This window comes from Gymnodraco acuticeps, unplaced genomic scaffold (assembly GCF_902827175.1).
Source record: "Gymnodraco acuticeps unplaced genomic scaffold, fGymAcu1.1, whole genome shotgun sequence".
In the NCBI taxonomy this organism is placed as follows: Eukaryota; Metazoa; Chordata; class Actinopteri; order Perciformes; family Bathydraconidae; genus Gymnodraco; species Gymnodraco acuticeps.
Window position 1 is genome coordinate 5,198,035 of NW_022991216.1, and position 26,549 is coordinate 5,224,583.

Sequence of the window (26,549 nt, forward strand, 5' to 3'; positions counted from 1 at the left end):
GAACAGGCGTTGCTACCCAGTTGTGTAGTAAATTCCCAAGCCTGTTTGTGTGGCACTGCTCCAATCATCGTCTAGAGCTGGCAGTTGGGGATGTGGTCAAGGAGGTCTCAGGGCTCAATCATTTCCAGATCTTTTTTGACAAACTCTATTCCTTGTTCCATGCCTCCCCCAAAAATCAGAGGCAGTTAGCGCAGTGTGCGCAAGCAGTCTGACAGCATCTCCTGGTGATAGGGCGTGTTTTGTCCATCCGCTGGGTGGCTTCAAGTGAAAGGAGCGTCAGAGCAGTCTGGGAAAACTACTGAGTGCTTCATGATCACTTCACAAATGCTGCAAACGACACGAGCAGGGATTCCAGAGACAGAGCAAAGTACAAGGGCCTGGATGATGTGCTCACATCTGCAACGTTTGTCAGCAATCTGGGACTGATGTACGATGCGCTCACAGAGCTCAGCGACCTCTCTCGGCAACTCCAAAAAAGAGAGATGACACTGCCTACAGCAGATAGGCTCTTAACTCGAGAAATACGAGTTTTTGAATCCATGGTCACCATGCCTGGCCCACACATGACTACAGTTCATACAGCTCTAGCTGAGAAGTCCTTCAAGGGTGTTGCCCTGCGTGAGAATGGCAGGCTTGTACAGATTCATGCAGGTCAGTTTTTCCGCAGTATGGTAGAGAATCTGAGACACAGAATGACTTCCACAACCTCCTCTCATGTCAGCACAAGAGAAATCCCATTACATGGCCGGGAGGCCCGGGACAATCAGCTAATCCAGGACATGAAAGTTATCCATCCTGGAAGTTGGCCTGAAGAGGAGTTAGACGTACAGTATGGGGACGTAGAGGTGCTACGTTTGTGCGAAGTGCTGAAAGTGGACAGAAGAGAGACTGTTCAGGGCTTTCGCGAATACAAGGAAACCAGGGCATCCCGTACACCTGCTGCCATGGAGCCTCTACTGAAAGCAGTCCGAACCATCGCTGTCTCCACTAGTGAGTGTGAGCGGGCATTCAGCTGCATGAACGATATCCTTACTGCAAAAAGGAATGCTCTCTCTGTCAGCCGACTGTCCAGCCTGGTTTTCATTAAATGTAATGGACTATCACTAGGACAGTTCAATCCGGAACAGTATGTGAGGTCCTGGCTGGCAAAGGGAAGGAGAAGTGCTGATGAAAGAGCCTGTCCAGCTCCAGCCCCTGATACTGATGTCCCCAAGGCCTTCTGGAGCCTTTTCTAACAATGTGAAGTATATTGCAAAGCAGCTCACCCAGTGAGAAGACTTTTGGCATAATGTGCCGATTTGTACAGATCCTGGAGATAGAAGGACTTCAGACCAACCAGGGAGTTATCTGATCAGCTTGGTGTTCAATGTAACTCTTTACCATGGCTCAGACTTTGTTACTTGCAGTTACAGTTTCTCATTTTAGATTGTGCAAATTTTGCATTTGTTTTACATGTTCTTTGTTCATGCTCTTTATCATTTTTCTGAGTTGGAAAGTTAGATTGCATCATAGTTTACTTTATACATATTTGTATTCTTCAGTGGTGAAGTATATTGCAAAGCAGCTCAGCCATGTGAGAAGACTTTTGGCACTTTTTCGTTTTTCGTTTTCTGAGTTGGAAAGTTAGATTGCATTCAAAATGTACAGAAATACTTAATTTTGTTAAAGCTTTTTATAATAAATGCTTCTGACCAGAGCTTTGTTTCCTTGTCATTAATGTTGAACACCACCAGAGGGGCTCTCACCTGAAAGGTCTCTGCTTCATGTGTCTTCAGCAGAAGATCTAGACTTTGATTGCTATATTTTCAGTTAATATTGACCTTACTGAGCTTTAGCCATATCCGCTGCCTATCATAAAAAATGTTAAGTACAGTGAACCTTTCTAAAATATACAGTAGTAAAGAGACAAACCCACCAGCATTATAGTAGCCAAATTCTTGTTTGTGGGCTGTATATATAAAATTGACTTGAAAAAGTTGCTGATTTTAGAGTACTGGCACCTTTTTCATTCCAATTCAAGCACTGACTATACTGACAAATGACATATTATCCTGTCATTGTCTGTTCTGTAGGAAGGATGAATATAACAGAGTGGGACTGCACTCAAACACGGAAGTTTGTTCCAATACGAAGATTGTGACAGATCTGAAAAGTGTCCTTAAAACGAGCCTCCTCGCAATTGTATGCACATTATTTATTCAGCCGTTTGCTGTTTAATCTGATGGGAAATATATCATTCAAAAGAGAGAGAAAAGCTTATTAAAACTAGACGAACGCTCAATACAGGCGATGACGTCACGTTTGCGCGTCCCCGCGAACAGGGCTTCAATCTACCGCAAGGCTTCAATCTACGGCACAACCGTAGGTTGAAGCCTTGCCGTGGATTGAAGCCCTGTTCGCGGGGACGCGCAAAGGTGACGTCATCGCCTGTATTGGCTCGTTCGCGACCGACACATCACTAGCTCTTATCCAGTGATTCAGAGTCAAACAACATTAATGGCGGAAATGCGCGTTCTCACCTGCGTTCACAGTAACACCTGCTACCTGGCCAGGAAATTAGGAGTCACAACTTGGGAAAGACTTTGAAAATACTTTTAGACCTATTGTGAGTGTTTAAACTAGGATTAATTATCCTGTAAAGTTTACTTGCCTAGTGTTTTAGCACGCACTTTACTTACCAGGTAGACGCTACGTCGGTTAGCTAGCTAACAACTAGTGATGACAGTTTGACACTGAAGCTTCGAACGGAGCTTCAACCCTGGACTTCCTATTTCATAGAAGCAGTGCTTCGAAGCTTGCTTCAAATCACGTGACATATGACGTCAGAAGCAGCAACTGCTTCAAATCACGTGACATGTGACGTCCGAACCAGCAACTGCTTCATTTCCTGAATGAATCACTTGACTGGTTCACGGTCCATTCACGCGATTCAATGCACTGCCTCGTCTCGATTCTGACAGGTGACAGGTTGAAACAGTTTTGAATTTGAGCGCTTCAACACTTTATGACCACTCTAAACAATGCGCGGGTTGTTGTCGTAGTTTGCGTTGTTGCTGTTGAGTTGTTGTTGGTATTGCATTTGAATTGTAGTATCATTATAGAGGAAGAAAGATAGGTCGTTCTGGCTCGGGAAACGTCTCTTAAATTTGTGTCAACAGACCTTATTTCGAGCTATTTTCCAAAATGCTATGGAGAAATCCCATTGACTCTGAGACGAGGGAACCGGTAGTGGTCAAATGCTAACTCACTTTCGGATTTTAGGACTCGTCACTGCACCATGCATTCTGTACATAAAGTTGAGTGGTACTGTAATTTAAATCTGGGTTCATAGGCTCCTTCAACAAGTAAAATAAAAATATGTAGGCCTATGTAAAATATAAACAAAATAATGAAGTACAACAAAAGTATATATTTTTATAAACTGCATTATACACACATGTGGGGTTAAAGGTAGGGTAGGTAAGAATGGAGAAACCAGCTCGAGTAAGCTAGAATTTGAAAGTACACAACCGAAAAAAATCTGCCCTTTCCTTCAGACTTCCTTACAGAGCCCCTCCTCCAACACACACGAACGTGCACATGACCAATGAGGGCACGAGATAAGTTTGTGCACGAGATGGAAGGCTGACAGGCAGGTAGGCCATCCAATTATCTGCGGCGGGCCGAGGCAGATAATTGGACTTGCTTTTTACAGCGCCACGGCTTCCACAGATGAAATATTTGTATATATTTATTGTCAAAGCATTTAATTTATTCATTGCTATCGGGATGTTAAGAGCATTCCATGGAATATAACATGTGTTTCTGAAGTGAATTACCTACTCTACTTTTAAACTGGGAGTAAAACAGCTAGAGCATGTTGCCATGCTAACACGATTTCCAATAAGTACAGCTGGTAATGTTATTACTTGTAGGTATTTTGGTCATAAACCTAAGTATTAGATACAAGTATTTTGCTAGAAGAAAAGGGATGGGTAGAAAAACATTTCCAGATATTCATCTCAAAGTATTATGTCAAATAAAATCACAGACTTGTTGAGTTACCGTCCAATTGTAATTTATTCCACAGAACAGACAATGGTAGAGAGAGTCCGGCCCGATCTGCCTGAACATATGAACTATGAGACATCAGCACCTACTGTATCCGCTGTCTGAAAACAACATACTGGTGTTCTTAACCAAGGACACAGAGCTTTTAACAGTGGTTGTTAATGTCATTTATGAAAGGATAACACTTAACAATCATGTAAAAATTGTTTATGGCCATTTGTATACAGTTGCTAACAGAATACAGAGAAATACTGGTAATATTGTCATTTAAAGCCCCCTGTTTAGCATCTATAGGCAGTACAATAACACTGGACAGAATATAAAACTATAATATTTGGTAGTGTGATGATCATAAACAAACGTTGATAAAAAGTCAATTTAACCTGACATAACACAAAAGTTGTAATCATACATGAGTAAATCCTTACACGGTGTCATAAAGCATTTACTCTAGTAAGTATGCAATAACTGTTTACAATCCAATTCTGAACTGTGTACATACTGCTTATAAATGCTAAATAACAGGGTTAAAATAAAATACTTTAACATTTGTCAATCTAACATTTTAAACACTGCAAATATCCAAAATATATCTGCATGATTGCCACCATATATTTATGTCACAGACCTAGAGTTCTGTTGTGTATCACTATTTAATTCAGTTGATTATTTAAAATGTATAACAACCCCAGTGTTGGGATTTATAAATAATTGAGAATAATACAGAATATTGGTACAACGTAACAATAAGGCACCCGGCCGTTACATAGGATTTACAAGTTGTGAGTAATTGCTTTATTAATGGGTGATTAATAAAGATCATATAGGGTGCTTTATTATAAAGTGGTACCACAAAACGTTTAGTAATGAATACAACTAGTTCTGGACTGTGTGTTTCAAAACTAAGCTGAATATGGTTCTTTAAGCGTTTTATCCAAATGTGGCAATAATTGCAATAATCTCAAATATATTCAGGATAATGGTTTGATATATATTTCATTAGACAGTGAGGACATTGAGGACAACATAACTGGTTTATTATTGTTAATCATGAAGGTTAAGTAGTTCCAATCTGACTGGATGACATGCAACAGCTTGTTAAATAGAGCTGCTTCGTTTACGGGATTTTTCACTTCTTCATGCACCCACTGCTGACTGAAAAAACAGTCCCCAGTTATATCTCAAAGGTCTTGTAAAATACTCCAGTTTGAAAAATAGGTACAGTAAGTCCTATAAAACGTTCAGTGGTTGCCTGTTGTAAAGAGAGACAGCAGAGGTCAACAGTAGCTCAGATACAAATAGTCTTCACGAGACGTGAAACAACTGCAGGTGTGTGTGTATGATTTCAGACTGTGGATTGCCTGTAGCTTGTATTGTGGTATATTGTGCCCCTGCTGTGATAGCGGTTTTGCCTGGCTGTGATTGGAACAATAATATTGCACTGGTAAAAACAAAAAAAAACGTTGTGTTGGTCCTTAGCCTTAATGACCGCCAAAGTGACAAATAAAATGCTACATATTTTCAAATATATTTCACCTGAAATTTCCAGAGTAACATTATGATCTTTAGGTAAATAAATAACTCTCAACCATATAAGTCCTACATATACATCTTTACAGTATGTACACTGACACATCCATGGCTTCTGAACAGTCTCAGAATAAAACGGGCGGACATTCAACAGCAGCCAATCGGCTAAATGGGGTAACGATGTGTCTGTAGCCAAAAAACTGCTACCAACAGCACTAAAAAGATCTGTGACATCTCGCTAAAATCCTTACTGTCCACGATTACAGCAGCATGGTCACCTTTTTCTCTCAATTCAAAGCTAAAAATACATCTTCAGCTTTCCATTAAAGCCACTTTTTTCATCCTCAGACATGGACGACATTAGATTAAGAAGGTGTAGTCACCAAAAATCATGATAATCCAGTCAAGTAGTACAGTAAGTAATGCTCTCAGTACACTCTTTCCCTTCTTACGGAAATAAAATGTTGGATACAGTCTAAATCAGGGGTTTTCAAACTCTGGGGCGCCTCCCCAGGTCAATTATTGAAGGAAGGTGAGGCAGGTGCAAGTGCTCTAAAACCAAATTATTGTAGTTTCTGATTTGGCAATTCACCAACACTGTTGCATGCAGCTGATGGAGGACATAATGGTAATTTAAAACAGTTGGCACCTTATTGCCACAAATTCTGCCATAATTTGATGTCCTTCGAAATTGTGAACAAAACATATGTTGTTGTTGTTGGTTTGTTTTTTATGGGGCCCCATACTTCCTTTTTTACATCTCGCAAATCATTATGGGAAACCTAGCTCCAAAACATGATTATTTTCCAAATAGATGTAAGACAAAGGTTAATATTGTTATGAGAGTAGGAGGACGGTGTGTTGGGGGGAGCCACAGTGTCAGAAAACCCCTGGTCTAAATACTTATCCTCTCAAACTGTTTACTGTTTGGCACATATACTTACATTATTTTCATTTTCTGACAAAATATACAGACGTGTGCGTACCTGCACATACAGTATACCCTGAAATGAACAAAGTGTCATGCACTACAGAGTTGTCCAAATGTAGCAACATGAGATGGTAACTACAGTATATTCCCACCGTTAACTAGTGCAAAAAAACAACAATGAGGTTACACAGTTGATTAACTACAGTATTTAGAGAATGATTTTGGCTTTTGTGTCGGGTTGAAGACATTGCTGATCACACAGAGAGTGGAAACAGACACTCTTGTGTGGAGTGGAAGCTGGGCATAAAACAACAGCATAGTCAAATGACGTGAACAAGAGGTACAACTGTTCCACGCATCAAAAACTTTCATGGGTTTAAAGGAGGGCTTCACAGTTTCTCAAGTCTGTCTGAAAACAAAAGTTGGGTTCCCATATGAAAATCCAAAATGGCTGATTGAAGGATCCTTTTTCAATGTGCTTCCAGTATGGAGGACAAAATACACAGTCCCTTCTGGGCAAAAATGCAAACGACAATGTGAGGGTTTAACATAAGCAAAAATGCAAGTTAATATCTTCCAAATACCTAGTAGGAAAGATTTTTATTTTCGATTTAAACGTAACAAAAAGCTTATACCAAAATGTAAAGACCCAACACCCAAGACTTTACCACGAGAGGAACTCTTCGCTAGTCACAACTCTTCTCAATATTTAAAGAATTTAAAAGGGATGTAGAATTTTCAAAACATGGTTTGAATTATTAATCATAAGTGATTTTGATCTATGTGTAAATGTGATTGAAACCACTCCAACGCCTGAATGCCCACTTTGAGTACCTACCATAGATAATTATATAATTTAAAATCACTCAACAAAACCTGGAATTTGTCCAAAATGTTGTTTTGCTCAAATGTCATACTTAAAAAGTCAATAAATATTCACTTGATACAGACTTTGTTCATACTTCAATATACTTTTAACACACCCTGGCATAGATCGAAGGCTTTCTCTAATGGGATTTCCCCCCATCCCTTAAAAAGGAAGAGCAATACAAATCTTTAAATGACAGCTATGAACAGGAGCAATGATTAAAGCCCCCAACTATTGTTTTGAATCAGACTTTGAAAAAGTGTGAACTTTTCCTTAGAGGAGCGAGGATGGCATCAGCACTGGAAACTATTTTGTGCACAACGTTTGCATTTTGGACTGGAGATGTGAGGACGCTTCTTCTTCTACGTCCCCTTTGTATGAAAATATACAGTTCAGTAGACGGAAGCAGCAACATGATGCTCTCATGAGGGCAGCGGTGATTTCGATGCAGTCTTTTCAACATTCCTGCTGAATCACTTCCAGCCCTATTCTTCAGTCAGTTTGGTAAAAATACTGTCAGGTTAACAGGTCTCTGTGAGTGAAAGCTACGTGGAAACACTGCCTCCATCCCTCCAAGAGTCACGCCTGAAATGAATCAGGCTCCTCAGCAGAAACACCATGTCCATCCTCCATCCATCCAAAAGAGCAGGAAGCCGGGGAACAACACACAAGTGTCTCCCAGCAGCAGCACATGTGGGGAACAGAACGCCACCAACAGGCGGGTCAGAGGTATTGCAAGCCGATGAATATATAAAGGGATTGTTGCTGTTGACTGTACAGAGTCTCTGTTGTTGCTTTAATGCTGCATGCCCTGTTTGTCTGCTCTCTGTTCTATCTGTGGAGCAAGTGTGTTGTTGGATATTAAGGCCTTGGATGGCCCAGAGGCCACACTGAAAGGGAAAATACTACCGAGTCTCCCACACACACATAAACACACAGGGGAATGCAACTAGCATTATGTATTGTGTGGAGATACAAAGTACTTTCACCTCTGATATTGTATATTTTAAATCCAGCCCTCAGGTGTTTAAAGGATCAGTTCACCTAAACTACCAAAGAAAACATTATTTCTCACTTCTCTATGATAGTATATATTCATGCAGACAGTCATGGTTTAATAGTTTCTGTCTCTCCACCTCACTGCAATTGTGGTCCTTGCAGCATTGGAAACTAGCATTTAAATAAGACTATGATTCTGCAGCCATGCTAGGTGCTAAGGAGGCTGCACATGAGCTAAATGCACGGTTCACAGATGTTCTTGAACATTAAGTTCAAGGACTTGTTTCGAGGCCCAATTGCTTAAAATATAAGGACCCAACACGGCACAGTTTGAGTCACAGATAAAGATGAATCATCATCTCACTTTCTTGAATCAGTGAGGCAACAGCGGGAGACACAAATGCAGACAGAAGCGCATGAACGATTCAAATTGAACCCAAAAGTACCTGCATGGTAGAGAAAAGTGAGAAACTATTTCCTTTATGTAATTAGGATGAGCTGACTGTATTCTGTACTGATTGCCAGTCATTCCTGGGTAGAGGGATGTGATTGAAACATGTTGTTGCTCAGCTGACATTGGGACAGAAACAGTAGTGAAAGTCATCAACTCTGTGTCATGGCTGCCAGTCAACTTAGCCTCAAACCCGTGCTCGATTGTTTGAAGATGAATCTGGCTCTGCAGAGTGTCCTGAGCTCATGAGTGTGAATGCTTGGACGTGGACGTGTGTGTGTGTGTGTGTGTGTGTGTGTGTGTGTGTGTGTGTGTGTGTATATGGAGGCTGGGTCCCGTTATACGAGATTAGTTTAAGGCTTACAATATTTCATTTAATCCTTCCTTGTCACCGTTTTCTATAGTTTATAATGTATCCTATAAAAGTATTACTGTAAAAGAGTCATGCTACAGAATTGTCTTTTGTTCGCTGGATCCCATTTGGCCTGATTAGTCCTCTCCTCCTGGACAGATCCTTCTCTATCACTGATGATCAAGTGTTGTCATGCTATAACCACCTATTCCTTTATTTCCTAAAATTCAAACCCTCCTTCCACCTTTTCTTCTTCCACTTTTCTCTCTGGGACCAATCCAGAGATCATGTTGACTCAGGCAGCGTCCTCTACCACCACAGCTCCAATCTGAACCTTATTTAGGGCCGAGTAACCCTCCACTGCCCTCCTTGCCGCTCCCGGTGCGACCCCAGCACCCTGCAGCAATACTCATACTCCTCTGGGTCGCTGGCCCGGTCGCTCGCTCCCGCTCCATCTCACACTGGCTGAGGGTTCGCTCCGTCCGCCCCGTCGGGTTGGGAGAGGCCGACCCCGCCCCCGCAGACTTCTTTGTGGAGATGGTGCGGAAGATGTGATTGCGCTTGCGAAGGAAGTCTCCTCCGGCTGCCCCCAGCCCAAAGCTGCCCTTGCGGAGGACCATGCGGGTGCTGGCCGATTTGGCCGGGCGGGACCTCTGGTTGTACTCCAGCTGGGACAGGTGGGAAGCGTAGCCATCTGGAATGAACTGGAAGAGAGGTAAAGTAAATCAGATACATGTATTGACAACCAAAATCCAAACAGTGCGTGATATTAAACACACACAAGTTAAAAGAAATTGGAGAGCAGACACTTCTACCAAGGCTAAATGTACTACATCGCATTGATTACAGAAATACAAAGTAATTTGTGTATCTGCCCTGTGATGATGAAAGAAACCTCCCCTCCATTGTGCAAGGAATACAAATGAAAACTTATTGAAAACAGTAGAATGATGCCACTTTTTTCATTTACTCAAGTAAAATTGAGAGGCACTTGTCATTCATTCTTGGAGTATTTGATGTATGCTACTTACAGTACTACATCTACTCAACTCAAATGTACTTGACAGCTAAAATAACTAAATAGTTAAAGAATTATAAGTGCTTTTACACAGTTTTACTGGTACTTTATTTAACCAACACATTTTAATTATTCTTCTTTTAACAGTGTTGTTATTATTAGAGTTTTAAAAGTAGGTGAGACCAACAAAGCACACTGTTAAAATGATTATGATGAATTTACTTGTATACTCGTGGCAATCGTTAAACTACTTCTGTGTTTACACTGTTTGTTAACCGTAGATTTTCTGCCTTTACTATCAGGATATACTCCGTACCTGACACTGCTGCAGCATCTTCTTGGTGGGCCTTCCCACAATGTAGATATGTGAGGAAGGCAGGCCAAGAGACGAGTACACTGAGATGTCCTTGGTGGAGCCGTAGGCAGCAAAGATCCTCATGTTGGCCTAATCAAAGAGGGAGGTCAGCTTTTGGAAAATTCAAGGATTTTAACAGAACACATTCCCTAAAGTCAAAGGGACCTGCCTTACCTCGCTGATGAGACATTTTAGGAAGTTGGCCTTGTGCCGGAGCGGGTCGTGCACCAGCCCGTCGCAGAAGGAGACGATGCCGTGAGGGAAGTTATGCTGAGAGAGCCAGGCCACCACGCGCTGCTTCTGCATGTCCGGACGACCCGTTACATATACTATCAAGTAGCCCAAGTCCTGCCAGTATCTGCAAAAAACAAATACATTTAAAGGAGCACAGCATTAATTCAGGAAAAGAGTTCGGGATCACCTGTAAGGCCAGTACCTATATATCTGGCATTAGCAGCCAAATGCTCCATTATGGACTTACTTTATTTAAATTATTATTAATAATAATAATAATAATAATACATTTTATTTATTTGAATACAAATTAATTTAAATACATTTAAAAACATTACATTTATTTTATTGTCTTCTACTTTTTTTTTTTAAAGATTTTTTGTAAAACGGCAGTTTCTTTTTATTTCATGTGGCATCTGCCAGATATTTGGCAAGAAACTGATATAAAAACTAAACTATATGTATTGTCAAATATATTGCCATATAGTGCAATATTTAAGTAATATGTGCCTCTGTATTTACTCCGAAACAAAAACAAACATAACTAAGTAGCTTAGTTTGAGTGGGCTACAGCTTTTTACAGTTGATGTATAATAAATCCACCCTGATAACCTTTGTGTATATATTACTATAAAATAAACGGTTATGATGATCCTTACCTCACCACATCCACAGCTCCAGCTCGGACTTTTGGATCGCTACCCATTATAGACACGCTGGCAGCGAATGAGCCGTCAATACTGAAAACAACAAACTCTGTTCCTCGTGGCACCACAGAAATATAGCTGTCTGCAACTGTGTGGTCTCCCCTGAGAGAGAAAGATGGAAGATATTTTAAAAGGGAGGAGATGTACAAGGAATTTTGTTTTCAATTGAAATACCAATGACTCAGCACACCTTACGACCATCTTGACAGGATAAACCCCGATACCCAGCTTCTTGCCCTCAGGGATCACATAAGAGACGCGTCCGCTGCTGTTGGTGAGCTCCGTGTTGAAGTACACCCACTCTCCAGAGGGAGGCTGGGTCATGATGTGGATGTCAATCTGCAGGAAACAACACAAATATATTTACAACACTGTGTGTGACCCTTAATAACACTGAGAGTTTGTTTGTCTTTCATCAGTACCTTCTCTCCAGTGAGGGTGACCATGTCCAGGGGGCCGTACATAAAACGTCCCATCACCATCTGGGCTCCGTCCTCCACGAACACGGCGTCGTTCACTCGGTGGTTTGCTGTCACGTTCTGACATAGAAGAGCACAAAGCAGGAATCAGAAATACTGTCCAACTCATTTTATTTGGTGTTTACTGACTAGAAAACTGGGTGGGACTTTCGAAAACAGTTCTAAATTGGTTTGAATCCTACTTAAAGGACAGAAACAACTTTGTTTCTATAGGTAAATACACATCTGAGTTGACAAATATGACATGTGGGGTACCTCAAGGCTCCATCTTGGGGCCTCTTCTCTTTAACATCTACATGCTACCACTGGCTCAGATAATGAAAAACAACAAAATAAGTTACCATAGCTATGCGGATGACACACACATTTACGTAACAATTTCACCAGGAGACTATGCTCCAATTCAAACACTGAGTAAGTGCATTGAACAAATCAATGACTGGATGTGTCAGAACTTTCTCCAATTAAACAAAGATAAAACTGAGGTAATGGTTTTTGGAGCCAAGGCAGAACGTATACAAGTTAGCGCTGAGCTTCAGTCTGCGATATTCAAAACAACAGATAAAGCCAGAAATCTAGGTGTAGTCATGGACTCTGACCTGAGTTTCAACAGTCACATTAAAACAGTTACTAAATCAGCCTACTATCACCTAAAGAATATATCTAGGATTAAAAGACTAATGTCACAGCAGGATTTGGCCATAGCCTCACAGGTCTCACTAACAAATCTATTAGAAAACTGCAGCTGATTCAGAACGCTGCTGCTCGAGTCCTCACTAACACTAAGAAAGTGGATCACATCACTCCTGTTCTGAAGTCTTTACACTGGCTTCCTGTGTGTCAAAGAATAGATTTCAAAAATACTGCTGCTGGTTTATAAAGCTTTGAATGGTTTAGGCCCAAAATACATTTCTGACCTACTGCTAAATTATGAACCATCCAGAACTCTCAGGTCTTCAGGGACTGGTCAGCTTTCTGTCCCCAGAGTCAGAACTAAACATGGTAAAGCAGCGTTCAGTTATTATGCTCCAAATATCTGGAACAAACTCCCAGAAACCTGCAGGTCCGCTATAACTCTGACTACTTTTAAATCCAGGCTGAAGACTTTTCTTTTTGCCGCTGCTTTTAATTGAACTATTCACATCTTAAACTGCACTGTAACTTTTATCCATGTATTTTTTCTTTTAATGTTTATTTTATTATCTTTTCTTTTTAATGACTGATTTTAAATGCCATTTTCTTAATGTCTTTCGTTTTTTGTAAAGCACTTTGAATTGCCTTGTGTTGAAAGGTGCTATATAAATAAACTTGCCTTGCCTTGCCTACTGTAACTAAAGATGTCATATTTTTGTGATAAAAGGGTTAATTAAGATCAGCAATTAAGGTTTCTCACCTTAACTCTTGTTAAATGGGGCTGTACTATGCTAATAATCAAGTAAAGTCCTACTATACGTATGTCAATATTGCAATTCAGCATTCACATGAATATCCTGTTTGCATTGTATTAAGCTGATGCAGCAGCTTGTCTCTTAATAAATCAAATAATTGATAAAAATGTAACGGTAAAGTGTGTTTAAGGTGGAGTCTGTCTAAACCAGAATAAGTTATAAAATACAATATTACAATCACATGTCAAATGTTTTTCTAGGAAATGCACTTAAAGAGGAAGAGAGATCTTACCCGAATTTTAACATGAGTCCTCTTGCGGAGCCACTTCTCCCGAGGTTTGGATGGAGTGAATTCAGACACTTCTTTACCATCCAGCTCCAAAATACTGGAGTTCTCATGTCTCATCACCTGGGGGAGATGATACATTTTTGTTATAAAAAGCCATCAAAGAACATTTTAAGTATAACCTTGTTTCATAACCTGTAGTCAATATTTAGATTTACAGTCATCCTGATCTTCATAAAGAAGAAGCCATAAAGAAGCCATTTATTTTGTTTAAGTTTTTGAAATATTTTGGTGCTTAAGCAGGCACTTTTTTCTGCTTGCTTAGCAACTTCATCTGAATATTCTGGTTCATCACTGCAATGAATAAATATATCATCTTTAAAATTGATGTAGTATCAAGTACACTTTGCTTCATTTCACTTAAGAAGATTTATGGTTTTGTCCTTTTCACTCCGCTCTAGATTTTAGCATCAGCTTAATTTTCAGTTTGAAGACAAGGATGGGAGAACTGTGACACTTAAAATCTATTAAGAAACCATAACAATAAGTAGAAAAAAGGTTCAGGATATCAAAATGATTACGCTTCACGTAGGGGAACAAGAGGATTTTAACCAAATGTCATCGCATTGAATATTTATCAAAAGATTTCACTATAAAGCAAAAGTGTCAACCTGCTGATGCTTTTACACCAAACACCAGTTTCCTCCTCTGGAAACAATTAATATCTTTATTCAATTTCATTTCAAACCATGCAAAAGTTGTTGATTGTTGTTGACCTTTGACTTTAACTACATTTACAGATAAAATGACATAAATTCTGATTAACAGAGAGAGGGAACAAACCTGTCTGAGTAAGAAGGAGACGACGTCTGTGGACTCCCAGTAGGAGGCGTGGAAGAGATGAGGCAGAGCGACCGTGGGGAACGCAGTCAGAGCGTCAGGGCAGTACAGAGCATAGTCCATCCTCTTACTGCCCCACCAGCGAGAAGCAACTAGAGCAGGAAAGAATAACAGAGGGAGGTTAGTAATCTGTGCCTCCAGTTTCTCATCTCTTAGGGTTTTTTCCAACGCAGATCTACAGCCTACATTCATTCAGAGGTAAGTTCTTTAGGGTTATCATAAACTGGAAAAAGTTAAAACAGTGTTAAAAGGGAAAGTTGATCATTGTATATCAATTACTTTATATGGGAGTGTATTGAATAGCAAGGTTTTAGGAAAAGTGCATGTGTTTTGTGTGTGAGAGTTGACTGGATAAAAAAGGCTTGGATTATACTGCACAAGTTGTGTGGGGGTTTAAAACAAATATTTTTTATATAGTTTTGCTGTTGTTCATTGTGGCCCCCTTTTACTTCAATTCATCAAGACTTTTCTCAGTTTTCAACAAAATGGAGGCATGCAAGAAAAGTGCAGGCATGTTTTCCTCACAAATTCAAGGTAAGTAATTGATATACAAATCTCAATTTTGTGGGTGAAGTATTCCTTTAGGGAACCAAAACTAAAGTCCAAACAGTTCATCAAAATGCCGAGTGAAGGGTTGTGAAAAGGTTCGGAAATGCACACTTGCAGGGAAAAAACAGCTCAGACTTTGTGAGAACCTGGTCAGTTAATTTCTGGTGGTCTTGCAAAAGAAAAACACGGAGGTGGTTCTCATAAACCTGAGCGTAAGAGGAGATTGCAGGATTTGTTTTTGGAATCAGGAGTACTGAGAAGGACTATCCCAGAGAGGAAGATTTCAGAGGAGAAGGGAAAGTGCACAGGGAACAAGGATGGAGTCTAGCATCCTTCCTTCTTGTCCTTTCACTACAGCTCCCAGGGTACCTTTCCCAATGTTCTTCAGCAACCCGGGGGACGGGGGGGCCGAGCTGATGTCTGCGATGTCAGACGCGACATCGTTGAAGTCAAAGCTAACCTCCGAGCTCTGCTCAGACTCCACACCGTTGGGTTTTGGGAGCATCTGACGGCTTTTCCTTTGAGACCGCATGGATGCTCTTCGAGAGGCAAACTTATTGTAGGGGAGCACCAGCTGGGACAACAGGCTGGGCTTTTTTTCAGTTTTGTGGGCTGAGCGGGCGTTAGGAAGGAGGAAACGAGAACATGTAAACTGTCAGCTCGTAGGCCAAAACTTGGGTCACACACTGGAGGTGAGAGCGCGACTTACTGGTGGCGATGTTGGAGGCGGTGTACGAGTCGGCTAGGCCCGACACCTGGCTGGCGATGCTGGCACTGCTGGACCTGCGGGTGCAGCGCAGGTGAGGGACACCCGGGGACGTGGGGAGGGGGCCGTCGACGAAAATATGTGACTGAAGAGAGTCAGCTGCAGCGACAGAAGAAAGGGTTTAAGTCATATTCTCTACTGCAGAAAGAATTCCAGTGAAATCAAGGTAATTATGATTTTATTTTATTTCTGTAGCTTTGGCATACTTTCTGTTGGCTATGATAACACTGCGGGATCAGTTTGCAAACAAACATCTCCCCTGTACAAGAACAGAGTCCAAAAAAACACAATTTCCGCATATTAATCATTATCTTTATCATAAAGCTAAACACGAGTCCATCGCTGACGAGCAGCCAACTTCCTAATGTAATGAAGCAAAACTTTTACGAGAACAGAGCTGCGTGTCAGCAAATAATTGTTGTGATCTGGGAACATGACGCTACAACGATGTTTGACGAAACACCAGCGGTCAAAAAGTTGGACAGTTTGTAAAGAAGTTTATATGGAGATCAAAATCTAAAGTGAGTAATAATAATCTCGTAAATTCACAAGAACATTGTGTTTGCACAGAAGTACTTTGGGTTATCAAATCGTTGTTACAACTATAAAATTAAGACTTAGGTTGTTATAATCTAGATTTTCCCTTTTTATCCCTAGAATAAGTAACATGAGGGATAAAAAGATGAAGAGAGCCACATAAATGTTTGCTAAATGGAAACATACTGTCTGTGTGGAGCTGCCAGTTTAGGACGGGCACTGGGATGGACGTCTCATTGACGGTGAAGTCCTGGTGGCGGTGAGAAACTGCACCAACAGACTCCATCAGAAGCTGAGGGTTACTCTGCATCGTCTCAACTAGGGAGCAAGTAAAACGGAAGAAGATTAAAAGACTATCTACATTTAGTATAGTAAAAGTATGTATGTTTGACTCACCCAATAGAGCTGAGTGTCCATCGCCCAGAGGGAAGCGCTGGTATCGAGGGACACTGAAGGGAGGCAGCAGGTGGAACCGTTTGTCCAGGAGAGGCTCGAGGCGCGAGGCCGAGGGGTCGGCGGGGTGAAACAGGTTGTACACCTGCTGACAGGCTGGACGCAGAGCCGACACTGGGGGGGAGAGAGGTCAAGAGATTTAAAAAAACTGCATCATGATACCGGAAGCTAAGATTTCAAAAGCCAAATAACCCAGTTGTATTCATCTCTGGGTGAAAGTTTCATGTCTGTAACCAAACCTTTGTGCAGTTCTACACCACTGCAGACAGGTGAGAAATAAAACCACTGCTCAGCAGCACCCAAACGTTCAGGCTGCTGTAGAGTTTGGATTTAAATTACATTTACTTTGACATTCATACTGGTTAAAATAAAGTCACTTGCTTTTTTCTTGATTGTTAGATATGATGATTGTAAACCACTCTCTAATGTATGAACGGTTAAATATTATGACTTGTCTGTGACTTTTTATGCCAAACAAACTATTTATTGTAAGAAAAGCTCGTAATTTCAGCCCACACATTTTGAGTCTTAAAAAAAACATAATTTCAGTTGTTTTGCTTTCTACAGTATTGTTTTGATGTGATTAATTGATCGTCATGGTGTGGTTTATTATAGACCAAAATAAACCTTAATTAATCAAATCTGTTAGACAGTTAAAATAATAAAAAGAGGAAAAAAAACAGGCTATCCCGACACCGGCTCTACAGCTACTGGAGACGAGAATCCCACAAGGGAAAATACAGCAGAAGCTATCTAGCAAAACAAAACAACTTTCAGAATGGACTTTTAACTATTTAAAATTACAGTAAGCTATGCGCAATATCAAAATAAGCAAAACCTTCCTCACCATCTAAAGAGGGCACCACCGTCTTCCTCAGAGCGAGCACCAGCCCCAGAGGAGAGCCGAACATGAAGAAGTCGGTCACCTCAAAGTCAAACTTCCCCAAACTGCCTCCTTCCAGCATGGTGCTGCTGCTGGAGCGCCGAGACCCGGGCTCCCCGAGGAGCACGCTGGAGTGGAGACTGGAAACATTCATACAATCACAGGTAATGTCGTTAATGAAACTTTAATGGCAAATTAAAATTGAAGATGAATTATTTTCATTGATAAAAAGAGGGGGTGTACAACTAAAAACTAAATACGAAAGAAAATAGATATGAAAGGAAAAAGTGATTGTTTTAATGCTAAGTTTCATACAACGATCTTCATATATCTATCCAAAAAAGGTAAACTAATGTAACAATATTGAGAGCTGCTGATGTCAATACGGCTTAATGTTTTCTTTCGGTTGGCTACTTCTTGTGTTCACATTTAAAAGAATGACTAAGCAATGGGCAAATACAGGCAGAGGAAAATATAACAACAGCTGAACCCTCTAAATGCATTGAATAGATACAAATAAATAAAGGTCAACAAAAATGGATTTAGTTTTTGTTGATTAATACTAACAAATTACTACACTCTGTAAACATTCGGCGACATTTACTTAAGCCTATTTCTGTGTCTCACCTGGACAGGAAGGCCTGGTGGTGTTTGATGGTGTCCAGCTCGTAGGTGGACGAGTCGCTGCGTTTGCGTGGAAGTTGTCTCTTGGGGTCGTCGGGCCCCGAGCAGCGGGGGATGTCGATGTTGCTGCGGCTGAGATGGCGGCTTCCTTCGAGGGTCGGCGAGGAGGAAGGAGAGCCGCTGTTGATGATGATACCCGGAGAGAGGAGGTCTGTGTCCTGAGAGACAGAGAGGACAAGGAGAACATCGTCAAACTGAACGGGATTAAAACATTTCTAAATGTTCAGCCAGACTAGTAGCATGGCATTAGGGGTGCGACGCTGATTAGCCCAAACTGAAATATTACAACTATTGATTGGTTTGCTGGTTTTTAGAACGCTGGTGTTATATTTTAGTACTGAAAGCCTCATTAAGATGCTAAAGTGTGCATGCTAGCCCCGTATATGTGAGAGAGTAGTTAGATGTTACCTGTACACTGATGGCGCTGCCCCGCCTGCTGCTGTTCTGGCTTTCTGACACCATCACCGAGCTGCTGCACAGAGCGTCAAACCCCAGGATGCCTCCAACACAATCACCAATAACACACACCTGTAATACAAAACAAAGCACAAAAACAAGAATGCACATTAATCACCAAACCACTGAGGAAAAATATGAACCTTCCAAGTAGGGGTGTCACAATGTATCGGACAATTGAATTATCAACCCTGAAATGAAGAACATCAAAAGTTTATATCATGTTAAGAAAATAAAAAATATGATGAAATATGGTGTAGATAATGCATCACCTATTAAATCATTTCCATTTCTTTCAGTTTAGTTTTTGTCTTCCTCCAAAAATGTGCTGACTCACCACTCACAATTTGAGTATAATTAACTTAAAAACAAAAAACAATGAATTTCACTGATAGCATTATTTTATATATATTCTTTAAATAATCCAGTGCCTCTTAAATCATTTCTGTTTCTTTCTGTTGTCGCTTTGTCTTTCTCTGCACTCATCATTTGAGGGCAATTCATTTTCAGAATGTGCACAATACACCCAGAATAAGTCAAAGATTAATTTGACTGATAACATTATTTATTTACTTTGATAATATTGTGCGAATACTCCAGCGCCTCTTAAATAGTTTCCATTTGTCTATGTTCTTGCTTTTTTTGTTCTCTCCACAAATGTCCTCTTAATTCCATGTAATTGGTCAAAAAGTGAACTAATAAGCACAATTAAGTTAAATATGGATTTGACTGAAAGCATTATCTATTTTTTTTTTTTTTTAATGTACTACAAATATCCCAATGATATGGCTGTTGTAAATGATTTGGACCTCAAAGACATTTTGGCCACAATAATCATATGGTGAAAGTATGATATTGTGTCAGCCCTGCCTGGTTACACACTCACCTGGCCGTTGAAAGAAGATCCCTCCACAGACTTGAGGAAGTCGTTGTACACCTGATTGGCTCGTAAGATGACGGTGGCCACGGCTTCTTGGTACTGCGGTGCGGCGGTGGCTAAGAGGGGCAGCGCGGCCAGAGGGATGTGGTCCTGACTGCTGGACAGGCAGCCTTCGTCGTAGCTGTAGGGGCTGAGGCTGCGGAGAGGAGGACGCGTTGTTATCCGTCTGTGTTTAACATTCACTCAGCAGGTTGTATAACAGCAGATTAATTAAACACTCAAGAGGGCTCTCACTTGGAGACGAGTGCGAATGCGTCCACACATACAGCAGGACAGGGGACCATCCGGATGGCGATGCGTCCCAGCACTGCGGGGTAGTGGACCCTCATCACCGTCTCAAAGGCCCCGCCCAGCGTGTTTATATCCGCCTGCTTGCCGCTCTGCTCACCTGCAGACAAGAAGAACATGTTGCATTGGTCAAAAAGCTGCAAGAACATTTCCCTTTTACACTTTGTTTCAGAAGTTTGAATTATTTTTGCAGCAGAATTGTCTTCTTTATATCCTGTCTTTTGTTTGGACATCCTCAGATTAAATTTTGAGAGAACTTGTAAACTACTGCACCAGTTTAAGGCTGTAATGAGGTGATTTCCTCCTGAATGGATCAATAAGTATTACTTCTGCCAATGAGGTTATGATTTCAGTTTGTTTATCGGTATTTAGCTAGATTACAAAACAACTTCTAGCCTGATTTGAATGAAAATGGAAAGGAAAATGGTGTTAGCAAGGGCCAAGAATGATCCCGTCCCAAACAAACTGTTATCCCTTTGGTAAATACTGACAAATAGAGCATTTGGCCTTGTGGGAGGTCTGTGTTCTCCATGGGCTCTTCTTGTTGATACTGATAACATTTGTGATTAAAACAATGAGCAACATTGGAATTATTTGGAGTTGTTATTGTTGTGTTCACCTGAGGATTAAATGTTCCTCTGATTTTGGCTCTTCTTTTTGTATCTTTACTCACTCCTTAGTGCTATATTTTTCTCTTTACCTATTGTGTACTTTTCTGCATTTTGCAGTTGGTGTCATGTTTTAGAGTTTTTTTCCTCTGAAAATTGCTGCCAGAAATGACACCATAGCACTGTGAGAGTGATCTAAGCAGTGAATTTGAGGCCCCAAAACCAAAGCAATAAGCTGAGAGACGCTAAAACGAGACCTAGAGATTGTTGCCATCATTTTTCGAGGGTTTTCAACCTTACAAAAAATATTGATTGAAGCCACTATATTAACTTTTTAGGGTTAGAAGTTCAAATTGATTTAAGCTAGTGCGAGATTCATTAAAATGTTGGCGGGTTTGATTGCAGGTGTACCAGAGCCGGTGTCCAAAATGTTTCCTCCATGCAGGACCAGAACGAGGACGTGAGTTTTGGACGTCTGGAGACACTGCTGAGATGAACAGTCCTGCAGGTAAGAGGAGAGGAAAGGAGGCAGGAAACAGGATTAATAGGGAGAAAGGAGCAGGCAGATAACAGCAAAAACGGAAAAAGGATAGAAGAGCAACATGCAGGGACAATACTAATGCTAAACGAGTTAGTTGATTAATAAATACATCTATTGAAAACTACATTTAATCAATTAAAATGATTGTAAACTGAATTTGTTTGTGTTTTAGACTGTTTCTCAGACCAAATCAATCAATCTGAAGTCTGAAGCGTGCTTTGTATACAGACGGTATTATCCACTAGATACTAAGCATCAGTTGAGCTGCTGAAGATTGTTTGATAAGATTGAAATCTCAATAGCAATTAATGGACCTTGTGGTGAGATGATTGCCTTGAATGTTACAAAAAAACAAAATTTAAAAGCAACAATTAGACAATTGACAGGGGTCATGTGACTTCTTGGTCACTACCAGTAACTTAATGTAGCCAAGAAATAGTGAGTACTATATTCTACACTAAATGTAATCAATATGAATGCTGTCAGGCGTCCTTAAAGTGCTTCTACTCCTAAAACATCTAATGTCTATTTCGACTTTCTTCAATGCTCTACTGGCTACAGGACTGACACTTACATTTATTTTTCTGTTGAATTTATGTCTTTTTCTTTTTGAGGCACGGTGCTGAATACAAAGAGCAAGAACACACAGCATTTATAGCATCGTGAAAGTGTTAGGGCCATGTTTCTACTGTACAGTCTGATGGCTGAGGTGGAGAGGGGGTCCTAGTTTTACTACACTGGCAGGATGACTGGAAGCTATTTCAGGAGGAGGGATGAAAGCTAAACGCTATTTAATTGAAGATGTTAGTGTGTTAGGATGACTTGAATGAAATAAAAAAAGAGTGAAGGAAGTGTACCTCCATCTGCCTCTCCTCATTACTCATCACAGCATACTCCCCACCCGACTCCTGATACATAGTTTCTGTAAAAACACAAATTCATTCAGGAAAAATAAGTGTATATTATACACAAATATCACAATAAACCTAACTGTAATGGACAATAGCTCACTGCAGGATCTCATGTGACCAAAACTGTTAAAAAATAATATGAGTCTTTGTTTTTATTTAAATTAGTTTAGCACCTTGTGCTTCATCCATCTCGTTTGTTCCTATCTTGTCCATCAGATCGTTGGAGCTCCACTTGGTGATCTCTTTGGCAAACATCTCCTCGTTGTCAGAAAAGTCCTCTGCAAAATACACAGAGGGCCTCTGATATAAATAATCTATCTCTGCACGTCAGAGCAATAATATCTAATAACACAGACCCAAATAAATGTTAATCCCACGATTTAAAGGTGTAAAGCCATATTTATTCCTTTATTGTTGGTGTTTTTAAATTAGCTTAATAGATAGAATTACTTGATTATCTTTCTGTCAGCCATTTTGAAGGGCAAGGCCATTTGTTGTAGGTTACATTTATTGAATCTAATATAACAACGTAATGTTCCTCTTTTAGAGGTCCGGAACATAAAATGCATTCATTTAAGAAAAGAAAATCATCTGAACTTCATGGCAAAAATAACAACTTCAACAAACAAAAGGATTTAGAATGAAACATTGAGATTACCTTGATATATTATATTAATCATCCCAAAGAGAGATATGATAAAAGCGAATTATCTAATCCAATGTGTTCATGTTGTAAATCCAGTACAAGGCAAAAGGCAGTACCAAAATAGTCATGTTGCATAACACATAACACATATAGTGCATGTTTCAAATACAAAATAAAGCCGGTGTTGTATTATTTATCATGAAGAAAGAGAAGATTTTTTACCGTGAGCATCGAAGAACTCGTCGTCTGTGCTGTCATCTGAGTCTCGGGCGATGCTCTGCATCCTCCACTCTGAAATGTTCTGGTGAGACGGACTCCCTGTATAAACATATTAAACAAAATAGGAAGTAGTGATGTTAAAGCTGGGAGTAGTAAGGTTGTATAATGCACTTATCCAAAGTCAGTGTATTAATAACAGTGGTTGGCATGTCCTCAGTTTGGAGAAAAAGTATGGGCATTATAGTGCAGTGGACGGGGGTGGAGGAAAATGTATTGTAGCCACATAGAAAATAATCAATATCAGTTTAAGTGTACGCTATGTTTGGAATATTTCCACTGCTTTACCTTTTCTGTCAGACAGTCCGTTTCTGTTATCACAGCTCTCTAAAAAGCACAGATAGACTCCATTGATTGGAGATGTGCTAACTATTTATCTACTGCAGGTAATACACTGCATTTGGAGAATACCTCATACAGCTCAACTCCACTTCAAAACATCTGAACAATGCCTTTTATCTTCAGAGAAACAACAAGATATTTGCTAAAATAAATATAAAATAAATGATCAATCAATCAAATTTCATTTACATAGCCTTACAGTATATCGCAATTACAAATTTGTCTCAGGGGGCTTTACAGTGTTAACAGCATACAACATCATCTGTCCTTAGAGCCCCCCAGTGTACAAGAAAAAACCACCAAGGAGACCCCACAATTAAGCGGGAAAATCAGGGAGCGCAACAGAGGAAGGGTCTATCTCCCAGGACGGACATACACGCAATAAATGTCGTGTTTATAGATAAAAAAAGAGAATGATACTTTTCTGAAATAAAAGTACAACATGGATAATCCAAATGCATGTGAACGTATATACAAAAAATGTATCCAGTAGTAATATTCTAGGGGCCACCAAAAAATATTGATATAAATAAATGAGGTAAATAGTAATCCTCACCGCCTCTCTTGGACGACCTGTTGGAGGACCTGGAGGAGGTGGACCACTGCTTGGTGAGCTCCCCTCGTGTCTCCAGGGAGTCTCCCAGCTTCCCCCCCTCTCCCTCTGCAGCCGAGCCCCCGGCCTGAGCCCCCTGCTCCTGGTCCTGGCTGACGGACGTCTCTGCCGCCCCCTCCTCAGTCAGGCTGAACTGGGCCATCTTCTTGGCTAAAGCCAGCTGCGTCTCCAGCTCCAGCAGCCGGATGTCCTCGATGGTGAGGCCGTACCACTCGTCCTGCCAGCACCACGCCTGTCTGTGGGCGCGCACCATCACCTTACGCAGGCCTGGAGGACAGCAGTGAGGATTTATTGGCATTTTAGAGAGGAAAGAAGCATGTTTCTGGGATATATATTCTGGGTCAATTTAAGTGGATTAACCTTAAAATAAAGACTTTATTTGGTTCACTCTAGAATTGTATGTATGATGTATATTTTGTAAATTGTGTCATTTTTATAATTTGTTTATCTTTAATATTTTTTATTCATGCTTCTTAGGTAACATTAAGCTGTCTTTGGCTCTTTTCTGCTGTTACAATGTAAATGTCCCCTCTGTGGGACTAATACAGATATTCTGATTCTGCCACAGAGTCACTGTTTAAACAAAGGTGTAGGTTTGGTTTGAAATATGAGGAAGAGCTATTTAATCATTAACAAATTAAATCATATTAAAAAAGGCAAAGCAATTTAGCAAATAGCGCATTATAATGCTTAAGGAATTCAAAAGGTGGCCTGACAGTCTGTATTTATTGCAATAAGTCTGGTTTCTTTGATAGAAAACTGAGATACTGCTTTAATAGATTAGACAACTCAAACCAGAAACTGCAAGGAAAGAAAAAATAGATTAAATAAATACATCATGCAAAAACTTTAAGACTCAAATACAGTATTCAGTAATAATAACATCTATTATTTAAGTTTTGCAACTATTTTATTAGAAATTCTGACAGTGCTGTAATATTATACTGTGTAATATATGATATCAAGTATTTTCCAAAATTAAGTTAAATTATTCATAACTCTAGTGGAGCAATCTGATTTATTTTGTTCCCGTTTCGAACACTTATGGATCGGTCAATATGAAAATGTAATCTTGCACAATGTCTTTTTCTTGAGGACCTAAACAAGCATAAGCTGGTTATAAATTCGGACGTGTAATTAGCTAAAGTTTTGTTGTTTATTGATATCAGACAATGATACTACAGATTATTCAATTATTAATTAAATATTTCGTTTTGTTATTGCATTCATTTGTATAGTACTGTATCATGTATGTATCATCTTTTGTTTCATTTGTATTTTCTTTGGTTTTACACGCTCGAAAAAAAATAAAATAAACTAAACTAAATCCCAACCCCTCTGAGCAAATCATGATTAAAACATCCAACCTGGTAATAAAAGCCAAAATTAGCAAACAGAGAAAGCTATTAAATTAATATCCAGTGAAAAAAACCACTGACAGATTAATAAAGCTTGAACGGTCCAGGATTATACAACCCCCTTCCGGCATAATTTATAATAAAGACGCTGTGTTAGAGCAGGTTTAATGCAAATGAGATACAGTGAATATCAGAAGCTGCAGGTGCATTAGCATAACAACAAAGGGAAAGTCCTTTATAAAAGCATGCATGTTAAAGTGGAAGTGGATGCAGCATGGACAGAAAAAACAAACAGATCTTGTGGTTTAGGGTCTTTTGATTAGGCCTCAGAGTGAGAATGCCATGAAGATAGAGCAGCTGCTGTGTAATTAGCCTGGGAGTGAGCGCGTGAGGGAGTGAGCTGCGGCTGCCCGAGTGTAAACAGTCTTAAATCACAGTGGCAAAACAGAAACGGCGGCAGGAAATTAATCCAGTCTGCTGTGTTATCTCAGGGAGCCAGACTCCGCGCTGCTGCCTCTCAAACACTTTCTATAAGGGATTTATTTGTTTTACCTGCCCGCTCACTATCCCTCACACTCACCTTGTTCCTTTCTTCTTCAGTCACTCAACATAATAGACAGTTTCATTAATCAGTGGTTAATCATTAAAGAAAGACGGTCTTTTTTTTCTTTTAGTTATTATTCTTTAGATATTTTTGGATTATTCAAATACTTTCAAGGTAATCATGTTCAGGGTTATCCTGACTTTATCAGCATCATTCCTGACTCTTTAGGATTCATTCCCAACTGTTATTTTTTCCTGATTTTTCATGGTTATCTATTAGGCTACTTTTTAAAGTTTTGAATCTCACATTTTCAAGGATTTAGTATTTTGTGTTAGACATTTTGGGTGCAAATTAATGGCACAAACTAACGTAACGTCCACACGGTTCCGTTGCGTGCTTCAACGGAGACGCTAGTTCCCATTCACTTTGAATGGGGTGACGTCAAGCTTTGCCGAACTGCGTGGTGGTTCCGTTGCTTTGCCTCCGTTACTCGCTTCGAAAGTTGAGAAAAGTTCAACTTTTCAAGAGTCAACGGAAGCGCCAGACAACCAAATCATATGCCAGTACAAGCTCTAGCCCAGAGTGTGGACATACCGTAATATGTAC

General features: G+C 40.1%; 1 protein-coding gene across 11 annotated transcripts in view; it reads right to left on the reverse strand.

The window, feature by feature from the left end:
* Window positions 1–4,032: 4,032 nt before the first annotated feature.
* LOC117561383 (membrane-associated phosphatidylinositol transfer protein 2-like) overlaps window positions 4,033–26,549 on the reverse strand; it is a 61,919-nt gene continuing 39,402 nt past the window's right edge. For 5 of the 11 annotated variants that reach the window (XM_034238704.1, XM_034238702.1, XM_034238703.1 and 2 more), the window contains 22 exons: window positions 23,985–24,308; window positions 23,033–23,128; window positions 22,338–22,442; window positions 22,111–22,175; window positions 21,124–21,214; window positions 20,051–20,204; window positions 19,763–19,952; window positions 18,829–18,948; window positions 18,364–18,578; window positions 17,701–17,876; window positions 16,797–16,967; window positions 16,587–16,718; window positions 15,807–15,962; window positions 15,467–15,709; window positions 14,492–14,640; window positions 13,655–13,771; window positions 11,918–12,034; window positions 11,686–11,834; window positions 11,448–11,597; window positions 10,720–10,912; window positions 10,516–10,644; window positions 4,033–9,885 (listed from right to left, as the gene is read on the reverse strand). In XM_034238704.1, the coding sequence (XP_034094595.1) occupies window positions 9,517–9,885; window positions 10,516–10,644; window positions 10,720–10,912; window positions 11,448–11,597; window positions 11,686–11,834; window positions 11,918–12,034; window positions 13,655–13,771; window positions 14,492–14,640; window positions 15,467–15,709; window positions 15,807–15,962; window positions 16,587–16,718; window positions 16,797–16,967; window positions 17,701–17,876; window positions 18,364–18,578; window positions 18,829–18,948; window positions 19,763–19,952; window positions 20,051–20,204; window positions 21,124–21,214; window positions 22,111–22,175; window positions 22,338–22,442; window positions 23,033–23,128; window positions 23,985–24,308 (3,611 nt within the window). In that variant the 3' untranslated portion in view covers window positions 4,033–9,516. The remainder of the gene's footprint in view (window positions 9,886–10,515; window positions 10,645–10,719; window positions 10,913–11,447; window positions 11,598–11,685; window positions 11,835–11,917; window positions 12,035–13,654; window positions 13,772–14,491; window positions 14,641–15,466; window positions 15,710–15,806; window positions 15,963–16,586; window positions 16,719–16,796; window positions 16,968–17,700; window positions 17,877–18,363; window positions 18,579–18,828; window positions 18,949–19,762; window positions 19,953–20,050; window positions 20,205–21,123; window positions 21,215–22,110; window positions 22,176–22,337; window positions 22,443–23,032; window positions 23,129–23,984; window positions 24,309–26,549) is intronic. The other 6 variants (XM_034238709.1, XM_034238708.1, XM_034238707.1 and 3 more) reach the window with 6 other exon arrangements.